The 23962-nt window shown below is 39.9% G+C and overlaps 1 protein-coding gene across 5 annotated transcripts in view; it reads right to left on the reverse strand.

Moving 5' to 3' along the window:
* The window catches only part of LOC105427592 (Fanconi anemia group J protein homolog), a 43768-nt gene extending 21733 nt beyond the window's left edge, over window positions 1-22035 (reverse strand). Inside the window, exons 1-4 of one of the 5 annotated variants that reach the window (XM_011639395.3) lie at window positions 21818-22035; window positions 21601-21696; window positions 20840-21449; window positions 20641-20752 (exon numbers count right to left, since the gene is read on the reverse strand). In XM_011639395.3, coding sequence (XP_011637697.2) covers window positions 20641-20752; window positions 20840-21449; window positions 21601-21696; window positions 21818-21888 — 889 coding nt within the window. In that variant the 5' untranslated portion in view covers window positions 21889-22035. Of the gene's footprint in view, window positions 1-20640; window positions 20753-20839; window positions 21450-21600 lie in introns of all 5 variants that reach the window. The other 4 variants (XM_089075832.1, XM_089075834.1, XM_089075833.1 and 1 more) reach the window with 4 other exon arrangements.
* Between the last annotated feature and the right edge of the window lie 1927 nt (window positions 22036-23962).

The following is a 23962-nucleotide window of genomic DNA, read 5'->3' on the forward strand; positions in this document are numbered from 1 at the left end:
ACAGTATTTGCGTCGCCGTGAGCGAGAAGAATTTTATTTCCGCTACCATTTTCATCCTCCTTCTCCTCCTCCTCCTCCTCCTCCTCAAAATAGAAATCGCCGGAGATGTATCGGCGATACAAAAGTAAGCGGTTTAACGCATGTCCAATTTTGAAAATAAAAGGGATACTTGCGTCGTTCCCTCTTCGCATACATCGTAGAGAAACGTTCGCCAGTAAATCTGGTCATGGCACATAAAAATGTAAGAATGACATGAAATCACAGCGAGGGTAACAAGGCGATACAAGGCGAAAACAATATAGGACGATCGAATATCATCGTGCATCATCGATACATTTAACGAAAAAAAAAAAAAAAAAAAAAAAAACTGCCGAAATTAAAAGCACACGCTCTCGAGAGCGGATTTCCTTTGCGGAACGAAGTCAGGCGAGGGGGTGACAGTTGGCCCTTTGAAATTCGGATTGTTCATCAACGGCGGCAAGTGGACAAGCGTTTCGTCGGCTTCTCCAGTTTCAATCGTCTGACCGCTTTCAACGCACATCTCGCCCCCGCACTCCTGGCGCGACAATAAAACTCATAAAAACATATGAAAAATAGATCTTCAAAAGGGATTAGCCTAAACCGACCGATTCTTTCTAAACGCTGTGAACATGTCAGTAGCGCACTATTATCTTAAGCGAGCAAATAAACGAATAAAATAACGAGAAATTACTCAAAGCAGGTTTGCTCATATCTTTCATTTCTATCTTACAAATTTCGAAAAATCGTCTCGATTATGTTGCGAGAAAATAAAAAAAAAACAGGGGGAAAAACGCGTATCTCTCGTATTTTAGATTAAGAACGCCGTTTCGACGGGATACGCGAAACTATCGCTTTCCATCACGTGAGTGAAATATTAATGTCGATCGCATACAATTAAAAACAGAGAACCCGTCACATCGTCCGCCGACAAATTATACCGCGATCATGGTAACGATTATCGTCCGGTAATTGACTGTTTCACGCACGAGGAATGAATTATTATCCGGCGGTGAAGCATACCACATTGCCATATTTATATTCCGACCGCAAAAGCTGTACAATTAATAGGAGCCATTAAAATTCAATCACGCATGGCGAGACAGAATGAATAAAATACGTTGTAAGCACTAACGCTCTCGCGGCCAGGAAGCCAGAAACTGTACGCGTACATCGCACCTTCCTCCGGCTCATAACGATATCATTATGCAGTTTGCAATTAGACAAGGATTATATTAATCGGTCACGAGAATGGAGAGAGGAGGCGAGGGGGAAAGAGGGGGAGGGGGGGGGAGAGGGATAGGTCGTTCACCTACACCGGACATCGCGCGAGCCGCGGTAAAGCTTAAGCTCGCCGGCCCTCATCGATATTTCACGGAGTAACGATTTGTTTAAAATGACCGGCGCATTGATTATCGCCGTGTGCTCTCACCCACACTTTCGCCCGTTTATAATTAATTCTTACAAACTGCGCGGCGACGCTACGTTGTCGTATTTAAATTATAAACCACCGACGTCGCGCAGTTAATCGCCGGCATTAAAATTCAATTGAGTGTGGGAAGGGACCAAGTTAATGGGACGTCCTGTATGTGGCGTGCATCGTGCACATACACCACACACACACACACCACACACACACACACACACACGCGCGCACGCGCGCGCGCACACACACACACACACACACACACACACACACACACACACACACTTTCGTACACGTACGTGTGCAGGAGCATAATCGGACGCCCTCGCACGTAACGAGAGAGCCTCTAGGAAACATAAGGGATCTGATAGGCTTCATAGAGTGCCGCGAGGCTTTGATTGGTCAGCCGGCACGTGCACGCGCGCGTAAAGCAGTATGTACGGCTGGTTGCATTACTAATTCTCCCGGCTTTGGGTTTATCTATCCTGTGCTCTCACTCCCCCGCTCGCCCGCCCGCCATTCCCCACACGGAGCCCATCTCAATCCATGGTCTGCGTCCATCTGGGGCAAATTCGGCCATAGCCTCATCGCGTTAAACCCATTACACGCATTCATTGCGACGAAACGTGCTGTACGCGCGCGCGCGCGTTACGTAATTAATTCCGCCAGTAATTTACGCGCCGAAACGTTTATACGTAAGCTTGTAAATGTTAATCACTTCAAAAAGTCACAAGACCGTCAACGGCGAGCAATATCGATGATGCAGATTAAAAATGAATGTTTTTGCTTTCGGGAGAGATTTACTTCGCGTTTCCGAACGGATAATTTCAAGAATGATGTGATTAAAAAATCAACGCAATGTGATGACAAATTCTGAAGTTTGACAGTTTCAATTTTGCTAATTCTATTTTCTTGATTCTTGGCATCTTCTTATCATAAATTAATTTCGCAATGTTCAAGTCACAATTTTTACTCTACTTTCATAAACTTTAATCATACATAAAGAAAAGCTTCAAAGCATACGTTTTCTAACATCTTTCACGCCGTACTACTTCCTCTGCTGTCGCAATTCATTCGCGTCCGCTATGGACAATTTTTATCCATTTTTTTCATCATTCGCTAACGACCTATTTGCACTAACTACCGTAGTATATAACACAGACTTATTATCTCGATGGCGCAAGAACGGCCGCTTGTTTCCTTCATTCATACTCGAGGAAAAGAAAAGATGAGATAGAATGGAGAGGAAGGAGCGTTAAAAGAAATACGCGGCTTGTTAGTAGTAACTTGTTAGACGTATGCCACAATGCTCCAATAGGAAGTAGAAGAGAAGACTTCGCATCTTTCTTTTCTTCAGCACGCCCGAAGCGTGAGAGTCGCGTGAAGAAAAGATCTTCGTCTCTGAGTTATACTTAAAAAAAAAATTTGAGTTAAATTCAAAAATAAAGAAGAAGATATCACGAGAATAATAGAATTTATATTTAGATAACTCTCTCGACATCATCAAAATTATCGTTTTGCATAATTAATTGACCTAATAAATATATTTATTAACCTTTAAAATACAAATAAATAAATAATGTTCCTATGTTAACATTTTATCAAATCTACTTTTTATATGAATTCTTTATACACATGTCTTTAAATTTATAAAAATGATTTGTTAAAGAAGAGAAAAAAATGTATATTATAGAATAATTTTTGCGATTCACCAATTATGCTTGTGGCAATTACTCCAATAAATTATTCCTGGTTTAAAAGAATACTTCATGTAAAATGCAATCTTCATAAAATGATTTCATTTATGTTATATGATATGCACAATGTAAAGCGTATGAATTTCGATAGCAATCAGAGAGAATCCGCATTAACTATAATATATCCCAACAGCGAATATTTACTACCGGAATGGCGGTGCATTATGTACTTTTGATAGCGTCTGTACACCACTTACGTGGCGGGTATGAACACCGCCAGTATACAGACCCCCTACGAGGCTGACGATCAGGGTAAATATGGCCACTGTAATGGCGCCCGAGCGACATTTCACTCTTGAACGCGTTAAACGCACTGTTGCTGCTCGATATCCTTTTTCATTTCAGGTCAAGAACAAAAAAAAATCCCTGAATAATTCTTTAATGCCTAAATCCCGACTTCACGTACATTATACGCAAAAAATCCACAAATAAAGTAAATATTTCTGAAGAATGTAAATATACATTAATATATTGTTATTAATAATATATAATAAAAGTATAAAAAATACAAACTCTCTTTCCACATTGATGACCGATGATTTCAATAGTCTCGTTTGGTCATTTGTTAAAATTAATGGAGGTAAATTTCAATCTTTTCGCGTTGAAAATGCGCACAATATAGGCGCAAGCGTGACGAGCGGTCGACAGTTTAAATACAATTTGTTGACGGATAAATCTGGCAACTGGGTTTTCGCAAACAGGCAATGCATGCGATTTATTTTCATTGTTAACACCGCGGTGCGAACTGTTTTCATTCTCGCGATCAACAATCCAACTATTTTCCCTCAATTGCAAATAATAATCCGCAAAATATTAAAGATAAGCCATAACTGTAAAATTATATATATATATATATATATATATATATAATTTACACACACACACACACACACACACACACACACACACCACACACACCACACACATATATTATATATGTAACATACAAACGTCGGGAATTTTTTTACGTGTCTTTTAGTTTGTTTTGCAAATAGCAACAAGCGATCATAATTAGTAATACGCAATAATAATTTAGACATTTGTGAAATCGTTTACGCGTCAATAACATTTTATGCAGATTATCCTGAATAATGTAAGAGCCAGCGTTTTAGATTTGAGAGAAGAATAATGAAATAATGAGTGAATCTGACTCGGTACTCGTCGTACAAGTGTGCATTTGAGATTCAGATTCTATGAGAAACAAGTTCGCCTCGTGCAATGTCCTCGCGACCATCGACGGTGTTTCGATGGTCGCGCGTCCATCCAATTAGAAACAAGCCTTGGCTTCAACATCCAGGATCTCGAAATCGATTTTGACGTTCGCTTGTGCGCGCCTCGTCGTCTCTAGAAAGGACCAGTAGGGTAACCTGTCTCGGTAGTTCTCGAGGAGCGAAGGGTGCATCCCGAGAAATCGAAAACCCTCTTCGGAAGAGTAAGAGCGAGAATGGGAGAGCCGGGAGAGAGAATCGGGAAGATAGATGAAAAGGTCCTGCAAAATCCTACCAGGATCCTCCGCTCTATCCCCTCCTCGCACTCTCCTTACCGTGGAAACGAAAACCTCCGCAGCGGACAAAGAACAAAAGAGGGAACGAGGCTCGGGCGAGCTTCTCTCATAAAGGCACAAAAGTACATCTTCGAGCTTGGAGAGGCCGCCGACAGGGTAGAGAAAGAGAAAGAGCGAGATAGATAGAGAGAGAGAGAGAGAGAGAGAGAGAGAGAGAGAGAGAGAGAGACAGAGAGACGAGAGGAAAGAAAGAGGAGAGAACAGGGTCTTCTATCCCGCCACTCGCGGATATCTATTCGGTAAACAGACAGACAGATGGACAGACAATGATGCTCATCGCTCGACAAAAGCGTCTATTGCGTAAACACTTGAACAGGACCTGACCCGGGGGCTGCTTCGCGTACGAGATAGTCGGGACCACGAGGCAAGAAGGGGCGAAACGTAAAATTCGTGGGGTACAACACTCCTTCGTTCTAGATCACCAAGGATAAACCGAACCGCGAGAGAGCGCTCCTCTTACCCGACTTCTTTATTCCGACGTATTGTCAGCGGTGGAGAGATTTCACGACGGCGATAGGATTTACGTGAATCGGAAATTCAATCGTAGAAAAGTAGCGAGAAACGTCCCGAAACGAGAGGGGCCACCCGGTTCGCTCGTTTCTCTTGGGATCTGATTTCGATCGAACCGATTTCGATCTGCGTGCGGCGCACGCTTTTTTGGAAGTCTCGAAAATCGATACGAAATTTCTCATGGATAATGGAATGAAAAATATACATCGTAGATATCTCATATCCGCTTTATAGAAATTCATAAAAAGATCCAAGTCTCTACCGTATTCTGTAAAATAGTAAATTGTATTTGTAAGGTTTTTAAATAGAATTTAGTAGAAGAGAATTTTTGGTAGAATTTTTAAAAGAATATATATAATTGAAAAGATCTATATAAACAACGTTCTAAAATCTTCTGATTTCTTAAGCAATAGGGAGGATATCGTAATTGATATTTGCTTATAAATTCGAGGATCGATTCGTTTAGAGGCAGAAATTTGACAAGTACAGGCACGTCGTGCTTTGGTTTTGACCTTTTCGAGCGATCGAACGTGCCTGAATTATTTCCTTTCCGGAACGCGCGCATAGCTCAACGTTTCCACATTACGATTTTACGACTCGCGAAGCGTAGCCCTACCGGATCACTTAGACTCTCCATCTCTCTCCCGCGCGTATATTTAATTAAGGAATTAGAAGCGATATTACACGACGGCTCGGCCGCCCGCTCGGATTTACGCCAGTCCCCTCCGCTGCGCTGGAATAGATACGCGGAAGGATCCGCATGTATCTATCTATCCCACGAGACTTTTTGCTCGTCCAGATTTCCCACCCGAGATCGTAGGCCACGACTACGTCCCCGTCACTCCCGCGGGAAAATAAGTCGGCGAAATGAACTAACGCGGGACTTTTCCCGCGGGAACAAATTGAGAGCTGTGCGACTTGCGTCTGAAACGGCGCGTTGGATTTACCGTATATGAACTTCTCTCCTCCAAATACAACAATTTCGAATACGAAAACTTCGAATGCGTAAATCCAAGTCTCAACTTTTTAATTATTAATCGGTGATTTTTAAACCTCAGTTCACATCTCTGAAATCTCTAATTAGGATATACTACAAGTAGATTAGTTCAAATCTTTAATCACATTGATCGTATTAATTCTTAGAAAATAATGCCTATACAGTAGCGCGCGGATAAGCACAATTAATTTTATTATTTAAAATCTATAGAAGAAAGTAGCTTCATTTCTCTCTTTCTCTTCCGGATATAAACGACTTAATTACTTGGAAAGTTCGTTAACTATAATTAGTACCATTGGATTATAATACGGAAAATACTGAAACTACATCAAGAGTCATATCATCGATTAAATTTGCATTTGCGGAATGTAAAAATTAAATTTATTCAGAAATATCTTATTTCTTTTTTCTAATATAATTACTATAATTTAATATATTTTGTACATTTATACACTAATACTACAAAAAATTTTAAGTTACGTATCTAACTAACACTAAAAAATTTTAAGTTACTATAAAAGTTTTATATTACATAAGCATTATATAAACATTCTTCATATATTCTTTCAAAAAATACATTTCTGTTTTAACACTCTATTTTAACTCGCAGAACTGTCCTGCATCTCGTCATCTCGGCACGTTTCCTTATTAATATTCTCCAAGTTCGAAGTTAATTTTCTTAACAATATTCTTTCGAAATATTCAGATGAAGAGCATCTCAATTGATCTTCTTGTCCGTGTCCATTGACGCGGCCGATCGAGTTCAAAGCCATGCCGATTCTTAATGACTCGGTTTCTCGCATATTTCATGCTCACGGCGCGTGTATAAGCGGCGCGTGCGCGGGAGGCCTCGTTATCTCAAGAAGATCCTTCATCTCGGATTACAAACGACAAAGGAATAAATTGTTTTCGAGAAATCTGCCGGGCACAGGCAGATCGGAGCCCTCGCTAATAGCGCTTTCTACTCTGTCGACTCTTCCTCGTTTTGCCCTTCGTCTTTTTCGGAGAGTAGAACGAGCGAGTGGTATCCTCCGTTAGAAGTAACTCACCCTCTTCTTCGAGTACTACCCTCTTTCCTTCCCATTTCAGTTCCTTTCTCTTCCTTTTTTTTTCCTTCATCTCTGTCTCTCGTTTTATCTTTCTCTTCGTTCCTCTTTTTCAGAAAACAGAAGCGAACAAGAGATCGTAGTGAAGCAGCAAGCGCAAGTGTGTAAGGAAAGAGAGACGGGGAGGAGAGAACTGCATGGAAAAGTAAAGAGAAAGAGGAAGAGAGAGAAAGAAAGAGAAGGAAAGTGCAAGCTGAAGTGCAACGGATCGTGCATGTGTATCCGTAGTGCGCGCGGGTTTCTCTCTCGCACAGACGCGTGTCTGTCGACATGCACGTATGTATACATCGGCGGAAGCGCACAGAAGCTTCGTCTCTTCATGACGACGAGACATGGAGCAAAGGAGACAGAGATGGAAGGAGAAAGGGGGAGGAGAGCGAGAGAGAGAGAGAGAGAAAGAGAGAGAAGGAAAGAAGGGGAAGAGAGAGGGAGACAGAGAGTGAGAGAAGCAGAGAGAGAGAGAGAGAGAGAGAGAGAGAGAGAGAGAGAATCTCTTCGAAGACTCATGGGTATAGGTGAGCCTCTATAGAAGGTCCGATGGGCGTGGTGCCTGTGACGGTTTTCGCCCAATGGGAATTCAGGGATCCTCCTGGCTAGGAGCACAATGTACATGGGCACTTTGTGTGCGATGGAGATTGCCATCCACCTCCTCGACAAAGAACGCGAAGTCGAATCGGAATGCCGTGTCCCCGAGAAACCGATTGCCAGGAGAGCGTAGCCTCTTCCTGGACCACCACCACCGGCGGCGATGAACGGGATCGCCGATCGCGCGCCGATTCAGTGTTATGTCGCTCGATACGTCCCGGAGTTCGTCGAATGTACGGACATTCGGACAGTCGACATACCGCGATAAGAGCAATCATTTATTTGTTATTGAAATATTTCAAAATTGTGAACGAGATGTGTTGATTTCAAGTCTTTGCATCTGCGATGCTTTTTAATATGACACGACTCTTCCTGCCGATATTTACTTGTTGATTTTGATCGAGAAAAATTCGAAAAAAAATCCTATATAATAAAAATCCATAATAAATCCATAATAAAAATCCAGTTACAAATCATTATCTTACTTATATATAAAATTAAATAAACCTTTAATGATATAATTGCAAGATCGATCACGAGTATCTCATATCAGCGGAATTACAATTTTTTATGTTACAAATTGCGTATTGCTCTTCACAACGTTTTGCTCTGTCGTAAATAAAAGTTGAAGAAGGAAATAAAACGCGAAGCGGAAAGGGAAAGCGTAAAGCGGAAAGGTAAAACTGTTTCGCGAAGTATGACGCAGCGCGTTGTGACAGTGAAAGTTTCGAGAACTCTCACGATTGCATTCAGCCGTCATTAATTATTTAAAACAGTAAATTAAGCGCGAAATGAAAAGATGCGCTCACGATTACGATATACATCGCGGCATACCATTGTATCAAGAGATGCGAAATCGTGCATATTAATATTCGCTGAAATCAGTCTATAAAAAAATTACGGTCCTCACGATTTGACACGGCGCATAATACGGCTGGCGTCTCGATAGATTTGCTTCGACTTATGAGATCGATAACAGGTGCTCATGATAAATTCTCCTCTCTATCGCCGAGACACACGTGTTTCTCTCCGGTTGGTCCGCTACTTCCTCATCTAAAAAATCCATCACCACCCACGACAAGCCGATTGCTTCGTCGCGACACAGAGCGGCAGCCAGACGAGATATGGACCAGTAGAGAGAGAGGGGGGGGGGAGAGAGAGAGAGAAAGAGAGAGAGGGAGGGGAGATGCGCCGGTGCCAAAGGAGATAGTTGGGACAGGAGAGAAGGAAGGAAGAAGGAAAGCCGTACGACGTACTGGTGGTCTCATTAAATGCAGCCTCGTATAACGCGACTACGTAATGAGAATCGGTTAATTAGAGCCGCGACGCGGGGCGGTTTCGTCTGGTACACACGGATCGCATCATCGTACGCGTACACACCCGACTTACATTTCTATGCAGCAGGGAAGAGGGAATATGCGCGCATAAAGTGTCAGAGAACGAAGAAGGGGACGAAAAGGGGAGACGAGAAACGGCGAAGTCGACGGAAAGGTAATACGAGCAGCGACCAGAAAAAAAAATCCCCGTCGTAATTGGGGAAATGATGTCGTCTTTTTATCGTGTTTATCATATTATAGTTATATCATGCCTTGAGCAGTACCTACTGAAATCATTAGCCCACGAACAGCTTCGTCGCGCTTGAAAATGTCTTGAAAATTATCCGGTTTTGTTATTGGCATTCCCAAAATACATTTATAATTCCTAGATTCCTATGTTAGATATGTTAGATCAATAAATGTATCTTTATTAACAGTAATACTTATGATCGTTTTAAAAATATAATAAATGAAATTAATCTTCTTCTGACAGATCAGACAGATCGATATTTTAAATAAAGTATAATACTTGATTCTTTCAAAAATCATATTAGTACTCGTAGTTTCATGACAAAAAAAATAAAGGAATAAAAATTTGGTAAAAATTCGATAGAAATTTGATAAATGGATATCGATTTAATGAAAACGAGAGGAAAGGAGAACTGCATAAGCGTTACAAGAAAGTCCTCATCGTTGTCATCCTCGTCGTCATCGTCGAGATGCCGCCGAAGAGCGCATTGACGCAGATTCTCGGCATTGTTTTCCTCGTCGGCATCGTCGAGAATATCGCGGATGGAAGCTGGGGCTACGGGGTACGAAAACCCAAGCCCGCTTCATTCCACTCTCACCTCCTTTCGTTCACTTCCAGGCGCATTTTTAATTTCGCATTGCCGACGTCGTCGTCATCGTCGTCGTCCTGATATCTCTTTCTGCGTAAGTCGCATTGCATCCACCCACGATAAGAAGTCACTTTAGCTCTCTGTCTCTTCTTTACGATTCCGGCGTTATATTATGAACATTTCTGTCTTGTGACGAACGAACATCACAACCGTATCACAATTACGTTTACGTATATTACGATGTTATATTTCATCTTTTTCTTTTCTTTTAATTTCTCTTATCGTTATTATATGATTATATATGAATATTCGATAGAATAATTATATGATAATTTGAAATATTTTCTAAATAATATTATAGATTTTCTTCATTTGCTACATAAGAAGAGTTAGTTAGTTTCTCTACAAACGGTTTACTTGTATAACGAAAGCAACTGTCTGGTTATAATATTTAAAAAAGAAAGATTCTATATTTGTTATGAATACTCATTAATACTGTTTTATGCTTGACTTAATCCATAATGGATTTTATATGAATGTAATCAAGAAACATATTCCTATTTACCTCGTGTAATATGGAAATGTGTGCAATAATTTTGCTTCGATATACAGAATTGTAGAATGAAATTCTTTGACGAAAAAGTAAGAGATCTCTTTGATGAAATACCATCAACGATGAATAATGAAGAACGACAGAAGTTTTTAAAAACGTGACGGTAGTTCGACGTTAATGAATTCTGCGACAAGTGGAAGAAAACGTTAAGATAGAATGAAGAGAAAGAAAAGAGGGGCATTGTCATTCAAGCATAAGTGATATTCGTTATTCTATTTAATAAAGAAATTACGAATGAATTTCAAATTACGAATGAATTTCAAATTTTTGTGACTTCATCATCACGTTTTCCTAATACGTAATAAATATATAGATATAAAATAGAAAAGATAAATAAAATTTTAAGCAAAAATTTCAGCTTTTCGTTTCGCGAAATTTTTTTCTTTCGCAATTTATTCAAAATCTAAGAATTATTAAGAAATAATGTTAGAAATTTTCAGTATAAAAAATAATTATTCTTTCTTAATATTGTTGTTCCAGCTTTTTTTTTTAAACCCACCCGGTATGCCGGGTTCGTGTCTCGGCTAGCTCATACCTCACAGATATTTCCGGCATTCGTTCGCAGATGGAGCCACGAAGCTCGTCGCTCTCCCTGCTGATATCAATTGAAGATTATAGTCTTTTTTTTCACAATTAATTGCATACCGGATGGGTCGAGTTTATTTCGCAAAGATGCTCGCAAAGACGCGCGCTGTGGGAAACAGAGGCTCGATTATTTCGAGGGAAATAATACAACAACAACAATCGAGAAGTATCTACGGGCTCAGTGTGTACGACGCGCGGACGACCGCCACGATCGGCGGCGTTCGTAACGACCAATTAAGAGAATTAAGAGTCATTAATTAGCATTCACTTCCTTCCCGACCCGCTGACGCGCGCGCGCAACGAGGAATTCTTTGCGCTGTGGGCGCATTATTGGCTGAATGCCTTCTCGGTACTCGGTACTCGGTACTCGTTTAAGCCGAGACCGATTTGAACACCGCCTTCGGACTTCCGCTTCAGGCTTCAATAAATCCGTCCTTTTTATCTAAACGCTCGGCCGGGAATACTCTCACCTCGTTTATATGCGATTTTACGCGTCGGTTGGCTCGCCATTGACAAAAAAAAAATTCACCCAGAGTGAAGAACCGTGCGAACCGGAATTGCCGCGAAATTAACGTCGAGAGTTAGTTGATTTAATTTTTCCGAGAGTCACGTAGCGCACGAATGTTGATTAACGCTAAATGAGAATATTCTCCGCGCAACTGGAGTTAGTAACTCTTTATGTATATTTAACTTAACAAAAATTATGCAAGGCGCGTAATATTTCTACATATAAAATTTCTACATATATATATATATATATATATATATATATATATATATAAAACAATTTTATAATTTTATATTTGTCGTGAAAATATCCACTTGGATTTAATAGATTCGATCTTCTCATCGAACTTATCCGTACGCGTAGATTACTGTAGAAATTTCTTAACAATGTATCCTTCACCTTACTTTATTATTAATGTATATTATACCCACGAATTATACGATGGCGTTTTACCAGAATCGCATGGCGCGTAATGTTCCGAAAAATACGTTATTAATACGGCGGCGGAGATTACTGTCGCATCCGCTGATAAACGTTACGCACACACTCGACCGCACCGTCGCCGTAAGAAAGGAGAAGGCGGTACGAAAGCGGAGGACACGGTCGCGAAATCTACGTATGTGGGAATAAAGAGAGGCAAGGAAAAAGAAAAAGCAAACGAGAGAGGAAAAGAAAAAGAATGAGAGAGAAAGAGAGAAAGAGAGAGAGAGAGAGAGAGAGAGAGAGAGAGGAGGGAAAAGAGAGAAAGAAAAGGGGGGAGGAAAAATGCACGTGTATGCGACAGAGGGGGATGAAGAGAGAACGTGAGGTGGACGGCATCCTTTGATCTCGCACGCACACATGAGTCGCGCGGAGCAAAAAGGACACGCACGTATCTTCCGCAAAAAGACCCATACATATTCATGATCGGCACACGCACGCGCGCACACAAACGGCTTTTGTTTAACGCCGTGTGCACGCATATTGTGCGTACGCACGCCATAAATTTGTATACCCAGGCTAGAGAAGTGCACGGCGATGCAGAATGCGCGGGAGAAGTTTCTGCACTTAACTAAGCGTCCGAGAGTGTACCTCTCTTCCTCGTTCCATCCTTCATCCTCCCCCCCCATCCTCCAGTTACACCAATATTTCGTTCTACTACCGCATTCTCCCGTACGCACGGGTGCGTTTACGCGACGAGAAGAAAGAAAGTATCGATAATGAAAGAGTACGATAGAGCCGGATATCGAAATCGTATATATTGCCGATGAGGATCGATCTTATTTAATACAATATTCATACAATATAATAAATGCGAAATATGTAATATACAATACTAAAACAAAGTAAAATATTTCTATTAATAAAGGGAGGTCTCGTCATAAAACCTATACAAAGAAACCTATACATAAAACTCGTTTTGACTCAAAGCGCACAGTTGGTCATTATCACTTTTGTGCTCTATTTTATATATATATATTAAATTTTATTAATTTCATCTCGACTGAAATGCTATATGTATGCATCTGTATTAAAGGATAAAAATAGTGAATCAGCTGAACATTATTTTAAGAGAGTACGCCAACTACAAGTATGTTGGCGTCGATTGGCGAAAACGGTGGTGGGCGATTTTCGACACGCCCGGAGGCGCCTGGCGCCCGCGATTTACCTGCGAGAAACATTTCCGCCCGAACGAAAAGCGCCCACCATACGGAGGTTCTACACGATCGATTCCACGTGAATTACATTGGGGAATGCGCGGGCGAATTCGTCGAACGAGCCTGTTTCGTGAGGTCGCGCTCGCTTTAAATTACCGGCGCTAAAAGACCAACATAATTTATGTTCGCGCGTTTTTTTTTTTTCCCATTTATTAATATTGGAAGAGTCCCGAAAATTTAAGTTATGCGTAAAATATATTTAAAACTCATACGCTAAAAAATAGGAATCAAATTGCAAAGAATTATAAAGAAATTGAATTAAAGTTTAGTATTTGATGACAAGAAAAACAGTAAATATAAGATGGCATCCCAATAAAATGAGTTAAGAAGTGACTTCCCCAGTCGGTCCAATTTGCACGTTAGAAAATGGAATAAGCAGATAAAGTTCTGAAAGCCAAAAACCGAAGATTTAGACTGTTCATTCTGCCAGTCAGAATATCCGAAACCGTTAGCAGGATCCTGGAAAATCTGAAAGGGACTGAGAGTCCAGGACGCCGGGCGGTTTTGCCGAGCATGTGGAATTATGTAAGATCGCGGGTCGTTTGGAATTTGCAAGAACGGCGCTTTTTGAATCGCGGATCCTTTCTCGGAAAGAGGAGAATTGTCGTCGCTTCTATCGATCGAATGACCGGAGCAATCGCAACTACTCGATCACAAATTATTTACTATCGAATTAAACACAAAAATGTAAATTTTCTTCATAATCTTTTAATTCATCGAAAAAAAAAAAATCACATTGATAACATAATCCCTTTTCCAAAATTATTTATTTTCTTACCATTGATTAAAATATTCTGCAAGATTATTTTAATTTTTTTTACCGCAACATAACATTTATACAGAATGATTTTCTAAAGTCGATTGGCAGCTGTGCGAAATCGTGAGATGCAACCGGAAGCAATCGAGAACGCCGTCGCGGAACGAGACGCGATAGAAGCGGGATACAGAAGAGACGGCGCGAGAGAAGGAAGAAAGGGGGCCAATATAAAAGAAGGAGAGCGAAGGGAGAGAGGGACGCCATGGACCACCCGAGAGAGAGGTCCAGGACTGGTTGGGAACTGGCGGCGCGCGTCGTATTCCTTCGGGGGGTCCCTTATCTTATTCGCTTACCCGGGGACCATCCGGAATCGGCGAGACCTGTTCGCGTCCGCGGACCTTTCGCTCTTGCGAGTGCTCCTCGGCATCCTATTATCGGTCGCAAGCTACGTTTTTGTGTAAGGTCAATCCTAGATGCGCACGTACGAAGAGACATTTTCTTCGTATTTCAGGATGTTCGCCATGTTTCCTGGCTTGACGATTTAAAGTTGTAAGGATCGATCAAGCGAGAAGTCAGACGACGTAATTTTTTTTTTTCTCGCGATAAAAAGGGAAGCAAAAAGCCTCGTGGTCCTTCCGTACCAGTTCTCCTCCACCGAAACGTGGCGTCATCGCGATGGTTCGTAAATAACCGGAGCTCATTAGCTGCGAAATCAATTTCGCCGAACGCCGCGGGTTTATTATCGCACGCGGATAACGCGTCGAATGTTTTACGGCTCGTCGAGTAACTTAGCCGCGCGTTGGCACTTCGATAATCCTTTACTCTGGAATTCGGGGCCGAAGTGCATAGCCGGCGAAGGAAACGGAGGACTCCGGCGAAGGTATAAAAAAGGCGCGGGGACAGGGAGAGGAGTGGGAGAGACTCATTGTGAGAAGGCTATACGTGTACAGAGGAGACGTGAGACCCGTTGGACCCGCATGCGGACCTTATTGTGTCCCGAAAGGGCATATACAGTAGGTACCTTAATGTCGGCACGGATGAAAGCGTGGGTCCTCCTTTGTCTTTTGCTCGCGAAGCTGCCACAGCAAGTAGCGTGCTCTGCGGGTAGCCGCCCTGCACCATTCCAGGACTACCGTTCCAAGTTTCCAACTATCTCTCTCTTTCTCCTTCTCTCTTGCCTTTTCCACTCTCCTTTCCTCGCGTATCTCGCAAGTCGCGAAAAAAATATATAAAACAATGAACGATAAAGAGTTTCAATACTCGCGAATTTCAGAATCAAATTCCAAAAAGATTTCCATTCATACAAGACGTCTTTATTTGATATCCTAATAATTCTGAAGTTGCGTCCTGAAGAAACGTAAGAGAAAAAAATGTTTCAAGAACAAAGAATTACAAGAAATATCGCAATTAAAATTGCTCCGAGAATCATTGATCGCTATTGTTAATCGCAATAAAATTTATTTAAGCACGGTGATTGCGTAATTAAGTAAAATTTATGTTAAACCGATACGCGACAGCGTTGCTTCTCTTAAGAGCCACCCAGATAATCAGAAGAGACCGCGAGAACGCGGATCATGCAAGAGCGAAACGGCACGATCGACGAGCTCCTTCTGGGAAGAGTCCCCGGCGATGGTACCACGGTTGGTACCTTCGGCATAAAAAGCGGATCCCCGGCGCATTATTAATGTCAGGACGTCACAGGGCATGTAGCTGCATATTCTGCTGGAGTTGCATGCTGAGGCGCAAAGACAATTCGCGGTGACGACGACACGACGACACGACGACAAGCTGCCACGAGGACACAATATATAATTCCGCGTTCGCCGATAATTATTATGACTTCCCAAGTTTCCTGCTGCACAATCTCGTGTCTCGTCGCTGCCGGTTATTTCGAACTTATTCTTCCCGCGGCCTACTCCCCGAATCCCCCCCCTCCCCCTCCCTAGACAGAGAGTAGCGAGCCTGTCTCCACGTCGCCGTCGTCTTCTACCGGTAATAAAGTGACATTAGCCGGCATGCGATTCCGCGATAAACTTTCGAAATTTATTCGTCCAGCCCTCTCGATGTCCCTTCCTCCCTACCGGCGCGGCGCATCACGCTCTTCCTTTCTACGAACGATTTAAGTTTTTCGAATTCTCCGGTGAATGTTACGTCAAGCTAATCGGACGCTATGGCTGGCACGTAAAACATGCGGTTCGCAAGTTGGCATGCGACCCGCCAAACAAAGTGGCTGCGGCTTGACTCCTCAAGATTCGCATTTTCTTTCCATCAACACCGATCTCTCCGAATATATGTATGTATTATTCGACATCCATATATCTAATAGTTCCTTCTTTTCTCGAGCTCTTAGAAATGAAATATTTCATTGTCATGTCACAGTTGATAATATCCATTCGGCTTAAGCTATGTCTAAGTAAATTAATTGCCTTTTTTTAATAGGAGACTAAACGTCAAAGCAAGCGTCCGGCGAATCGTCGGCAACGAGGCGGTATCGATTAAACCGCGACGTTAGAAAATTCTCTATTCCCTTTCGAGGACCTAATTTATGCGGCTCTCCAACGAGCTAAGTTTACAGTTTGGCGGCTAGCAGTACCACTCGACCTCCGGCAAAGCGTGACAGCGCCAGGTTTAAAGCATAAAGCAAATTATAACTGGGAAAAGCAGGATGTCGTGCAAAGCGGCACACCTACGCACGTATCCGTGTTACACGTATACGAAAATCGGTATCATGACTAATTCCCATCGAGTCGCTCCAGTCCGATTTGCCTAATTAGCGCATCGACGAACTAAAAGCGGATCGTATAATAATAGATAATTGCCTAATATTTCATCAAGACCATATTTTCTACTCTCACTTAACGCAACGCGTAAAGCGCGACATTATTACTCATATATATATATTCATATATATTCCCTTAGGAATATAGAAACTGTGATCTAGATTTTTATAATTTTCTCTAAAGTACACAGAAAAAAAAATTAGTCTCAAGACAAAATATTCTCATATAAATAAGAATATTATAATATCTTTTTTAAAAATTTTAATTGGATTTGGTTGAATTTGTATTGATGCAAGTATTATTTTCACTCAACTCAAAACTCTTCTATATGAAAATTATAATATTCTTGCTTATATATGAGAATATTTGTATTTGTATCGATATAATCATCAATGCAAAAATCAAATCACTGAAATTTTGATAAAAAGATTATAAAATTCTTATTTATACATGAGAATAGTCTTGATTTAAGAATAATTTTTTTTGTATATTAAAATTAAAAGAACTCTTTTTACTCTTTTTCTTCGCCTATAATTAATTGTATATTTATTTATTGTATTAATTGTATATTTATATTTATTATTGTATATTTATTTAATTGTATTATTTATTGTATATTTATTAATTGTACATTTATTTGCTCTTATCATAATAAAGTAAACACCAATTTCAATTTTATATCGTTATTTTATCGCATAATAGACACGTAACATATATTCTTTAACAATAAAAATGATGAAGGAATTCTTATAATAAATATCATTATTATAAATGCCACAACTGCTTTGGCTGTTCTTTCATAAGAATATTAAAGTAAGAAAAAAAAAAAAAAAAAAAAAAAAACGTTTGCGTGTCTGACAATTTTCGATTTGTGACGAGATGTCACGAGGACGAGGCTCGGGGAGGGTGCGTCCATAATTCCGGAAGGCGACGACGGTTCGTGCTGTCCTCCTCGGTATATTCCTAGAGACATCCTGTCCGTCCTACGTCGTCCTCGCACAAGCAGCAAATCCGACGTTGCTCACGCAAATTTGACGTTAACATCGCGAAACATTTAATTCGTTGCTCGTACAGCTCGAAATGGCACGCGATCGTCGAATACCTCGCGACGTTCCAGCCTCATTGTCGCAATATGCACTTCAGCCGACGTTACAACTACGCGAAATAGCTTGCCATCGAATTGCAGATAAATATGCTTAACATTATCCGCGAACTCCAACTCACGTAACATAAAGGCAATTTGGGGACACTGAAATCGAGTTAATATCAGAAAAAAAAAAAGGTCCCAAGCTGAAAATGAATTATTCAAATTCAGAAAGCAATAGTCTCGAATATTACTTTCCAATCATTCGCGATTGTTTCTCAATCGATTGACAGTCATGATTTTCTTTCGGAATATTAAGATGGCAATCACATCGATCGACCGACCCACCGAGTTTGCGAACGGCTAATTTAGCTGCTTTCTGGTGGAAACTCCGACTATAGCAGCGTCTCCGTCGTCAAACTTTTCGACGGAATAAGCAGCGTCATCGATTGTTGATGGGGTAATAGATCCTGCATCGCGAACGATAATACGACTCTAGATAGGACCAAGAAAACTACATCTCGGTGAAACAGCGAACGCTTTCGTCGGGTTTACGATTGTGTGTTACGAGCAATATCAATATATGAATAATGTGAGTAATGTATAACATAAAAGTAAAAGTCACATTTTTATTCGCCAAATCAAAAATTCCTTACAAAAATGCAAGTTGCAAGACTGTTTGAAATATATCATAACGCTGCGCACAGAAAAAAAAATTAATTAAATCAAGAAAAATATTCTTATATATAAACAAGAGTTATAATCTTCTTAAAAATTTTGCTCTTGATTTAATTGAATTTGTATTGATGCAAGTATTACTTTTGCTCAACTCAAGATTTTAAAAATCTTCTATATAAAAATTATAATATTCTTGCTTAAACATGAGAATATCTACACTTATATCAATATTAAAATTTTTCTAAGAAGATTATAATATTCTTGCTTATATAAGAGAATATGTATCTTGATACTTAAGACTACTTTTTTTCTGTGCAGTGTCAGCCAGTGCAAGTCACATTATTGGCGGCATCTGTTAAAAAGATAAATGACAATATCTTATCGCTATATATAGATGGAATAACGTACGTGAAAGCGGCTATCGCGGACGCGACATTGAACGAAATTACGTTCTTGTCGCATTATACTAACGAAAGGCGATTATGCTCGGCTGTCCCGCTGTTTTTCGTAGGCTGGTACGACCGAGGACGGTACGGGACACCGCGCATTTGCGAAGGCAAATCTAATTGTTTAGAAATTGCACGGATCGCGAACAATTAGCTGCATGCACGCGTGCAAACTCGAAATTACCGACGACTCCATGATCGTAAGGATTATTATGGCGGTGCACATAAACGGTTGAATAATTTAAATTAATATCGTAGACAAGAAACCGCTAACGATCGAAATGGCTTTCTCGGCGAGGAGGGGGTCCGCGCGCCTTCTTTCTGTCTGCAGTTAAACACGCTTCAAAACCAGCGTAACGCGACGCTTATACGTGAAAATTGATTAAGCAATATTTACGATCCGCGAAATTTAATTTTTATCTGTCTTTTCGTTGAAAGAAAATCATATAAATTAACGTTTGCAAAGCAATATTTAATTTCACTCGTATTAACGAGTTACGCGCCAAATACCGATAAATAAATCTACCATTTGAAACGTGAATGCGCACACTTTCATACCTATAAAAATTATTTATAAAAAAAATGTAGAATTTTCACAGATTTTTTTTTCTTTCAATGCGCTTTTCAAAAATAAAAATCATTAACATTAATATGAAATAAAGATCGCGATTAATCGGTCGATGAGGGCGACAAATCGCATATCGCGTCGAGAAATATGTGACGCATGTTTAGAAATTATCTGGAAAACTTTTAAAATTCTGACGAGATAAGTAAAACGTCGACGAACTACAAGAAACTTTAATAAGAACGAAGCTCTGCCGCGAGGCAAAGAAGAGGCAAGCGCGACGAGTGACGGCTCTCCGATTTCCAAAATTTCCTCCAATTTCCAAAAATGGCAGTTCCGAAAATCTGACGAGAGCAATCGGTCGGCGCGCGTGTATGCGTGCGTGTTATAGCGAGACAAAAATCGCTAGGACGGTTGACGTTAACGACCGGCCGTCACGAGACGGAGCACGACGACGAAACGAGATTTTCGCGAAGCTCCGCGATAAATCTCGGGGACAGACATAATCGCGACGCGGAAAACGCTGCACGAGCACGATTGGCAGGAAATTAATGAATATTATATGATGGATCGCGCGACGGCATGCATCATCCAGCCCTCTAAGCACACATGCGGATTTTTAACATAATTTGGCGCGCGAACTAATTGAGAATCCGCAGATTATCTTATAATCATTTAATCACGACACGAAATAATCTCATTAATGTTTAGAAAAAAAATGCGAAAATTTCGGCAATGCGATATACTAAACTTTGTTTTTTTTTTATTCTTGTTATATAATAATAATAATAAAAATGTTATAAGCTCACCACTATATTGCTGTTGCCATGCTAAAGCTCCACAAAGAAGTGCCAAGGTTTTGCCACTGCCAGTTGGACTTTCCAAAAGACAATTCTGCTCTCTGTTACATCCTACAATGAGCTATATATACAAATTCAATATAATTAATAAAATTGTGATGAAATTTAATTATGCAATCAACTTAACTACAACAATCATAATACTTACACTGTTCATCACTGCGATCTGACAGCTATATGGCTTGACAGGAAATTTGACATTAGTCCCTGCTATCGTTATGCTATGTTGTATTTCCACCAAAGGTGGTTCTTTATTAAAAGTGTTTAGGGATATCAATTTGTCATCAAAATTACAGTCAGAGTCAGAGCTTATCGAGTCTTCTATTATTTTTTGTCTCTTGTTTGGTGATTCTAGAGACAACTTTTTGTTAAATTTTGAATCAGATGAGATATTATTTTCAAAAAAAATATTTGAATATGAAGCACTGGCAAAAATTGGTTTATCCCAATTAAACATTGATTGGCTTCTTCTGGAAGTATCAGGAACGTCATCAACAACAATAACATCTTCATCACTGCTTATATCATCTGATATATTATGTTTCGAGTTATATTTAGGACTCGAAGCATCTGTCATGCTATTTGAAATTTTAAGTGTTTTATGGCTTGATATATCCATGTGCTGCCTTGTATTACTACTATTATTATTACATTTTTGTATATCCTGCGATAAGCTATCATCATCGTCTGATACCTCTATTAAATCAAAAGTGTCTTTTATTTTATTGTGGTCTCTCTTCAAAGACAACTTCTTCATGCTGAAAGATAACGAAGATAAATGAATAAACAAACAAAACGTCTTTTTATCGAGCACAATGTGTAAAAATGCAAAAATTCTTGATAACATTAAATTTTTGCTAAATCAGCCAAGATAGGTTCATGTCAATATGTTTGAATCACAAAGCTAACCTATAAAATGCTCGTGACACCTGGTGGATGCTGCCTACCTTAAATCTGCGAACCAGTCGTCGGACTCGGCTTTCAATAATGCGCATATAAATGATCCTAGCACAATAACAATTACACAAATCACAATCATTAATCGATATCTATAGATTGCAACGCATGCGATTTTGTTATACACGCGACATATATATACTTTCGCACCGTTTATGCCTTTTCTAACCTCGTAATGAGCTGTCTGCGTGTCCGCCTCCGCACTTTCCTAATCGGTAAGGAATCTTTCTCCACTATCATTCGACATGAAGTACGCCGATTTCTCGCGCGAATGTTTTGTTTGTACCAAAACCGCAAACAAACGTTCGAAACAATCTTGGCGCGAACGACGAGGTCACGTGCACGTTCCAACGCGTGTTCAACATATCTGATGCGTGCTTGTCAAATTGACTGCGTTCAGCAGAAGAACTTTGCAACTGTTGTAAAATCCATTAATACGATTGGTTTATACATTTAGATCCATGAGAAACTAATGGCAAAAATCAATCAAAGATTTTTACACAGTTGCAAAGCTGCTTTCTCCGCTGAACGCAGCCACTATTTTTGTAAACATTTATTTGACAGATATATTTAAAAAATATATACTTATTTAGAAAGTATTATGTAAATCAATATTAGACGAATTTAATATCTGCAACACACTTATTATGTACAATATATTGTCTCGTTCGATAATTTTTATTTTATTCATGCTTGCATCTTTTAAAACTAACATGACCGTCAGGGGTCCGAAACAGTGAGAACACGGACGTTGCTGATAGGAATAAGGCCCATTCTTTTTAAATGAACTTCTTGCAAGGTTCAGCTTTCTTCTTTATCTTTTTATGTTGAAGAAAAAAAAAAGAAAAAAAATGAACGGTACAAGAAGTTCAGCCAAAAAAACAAATTTACTCCCATCTCTATCAATGTAGATCAATTTTGAACTTGATAAATTAATTTTCTATCTTTATCTAATTTTATGAATTAGAAGAAGATAAAAAAATAAATTGAACCAAGATCAAAATTAATCTATATTAAGAAATCTATATTAGAAATGAGGATTAGACTGTGTTCCACTTGCTATGAGAATCATTTTTATTGTTCATCAAATATCAAATAAGAACAAATGACGATCGCGAGTGTTGCGAATATTAAATAGAATGCAACTTTAAACTTTCGTTAACTGCTAATAATGAGTAGTAAAACAAGACGAATAGCATGTTGGATTATTTGTTTATTTTTACATTCCTCAGAGTTTGTTTTGCGCGAATATATGTTTCATATGTCTTTAAATTTAACAGATACAGATCAGTGGATTAGAGATTGCGGATGCTGCGCGAATAGTGAGATAAATGATCACAAAAAAATGGCGATATAATATATGAGAAATATATAGAGATCTATATAGATCTATACAGATCTCTATATATCTATATAGATTTTAATCCGTCCACCATATATATCTGAGCATCATCTTGAAAATACCTGAATTCTACAAGAATAAAATAATAGAAATAAAATAATGTTCTCTGACAAAAATAAAAGTCGAAGTGTAAATATAGCATAACAGAGAATCAATAAAAGTGTGAATAAAACTTCTAACAAATATGTAAATTTAAACACTATATCATAAAAAGAGAGTTTATTTTTAAAACAGTTGTTTTGATTTTACACTTCTAATATCCATTACAACTATAGATCAACTTTATCTTAATCTCGATTTGACTTATTTATGCCCGATTCCATCAATCATAGATTTACTTTAATCTCGGTTCAACTTGCTCTTCTTTTTCTAATTTTTAGAACTGGAAAAAGATAAAGGGTAAGTTGAACCGAGATTAAAGTTAATCTACGTTGGTGGAATCGGGCGTTAAAGTGTCAGGGAAGAAACCGATCTCCTCGATAATCATTCGTTCGAAAGTCTTGCGCGTGGGACGTCTGAAGCGGGAGATTTCTTGCCAGTTTCAAAAGCATTAAATTTCCGATTTACATGCTCTCGGGTTTCCGAGAGCCGGTGCCTAGTCAAAGCCGGTGACGTCGGAATCAAGACTCACGGCAGACGCGCGCGCGCGCGCGGAATACAGAAGGCGAGTGCCGGCTCGCAGTCCTCTCTCATAGTAGTCTCGACGATTCGCTGACGTGAATCCTTATCAAATTATATTCGAAATTCCCACGCGCGGGCTCACGCATACGCGGCTTGCGCTCGGACCGCGCGCGCGCGCGCGCGCGTATCGGGAGCGTGAACCCGGGTATCAGGAGGCCCCGTCACGTATGCGCGCCAGACATGAAATTGCTCGCTCGTACCTCACTTTCAGCTCACGTGCCATACCAAACA

The sequence above is a fragment of the Pogonomyrmex barbatus genome, unplaced genomic scaffold (assembly GCF_055798465.1).
Source record: "Pogonomyrmex barbatus isolate J1 unplaced genomic scaffold, ASM5579846v1 scaffold2, whole genome shotgun sequence".
Taxonomy (NCBI): Eukaryota; Metazoa; Arthropoda; class Insecta; order Hymenoptera; family Formicidae; genus Pogonomyrmex; species Pogonomyrmex barbatus.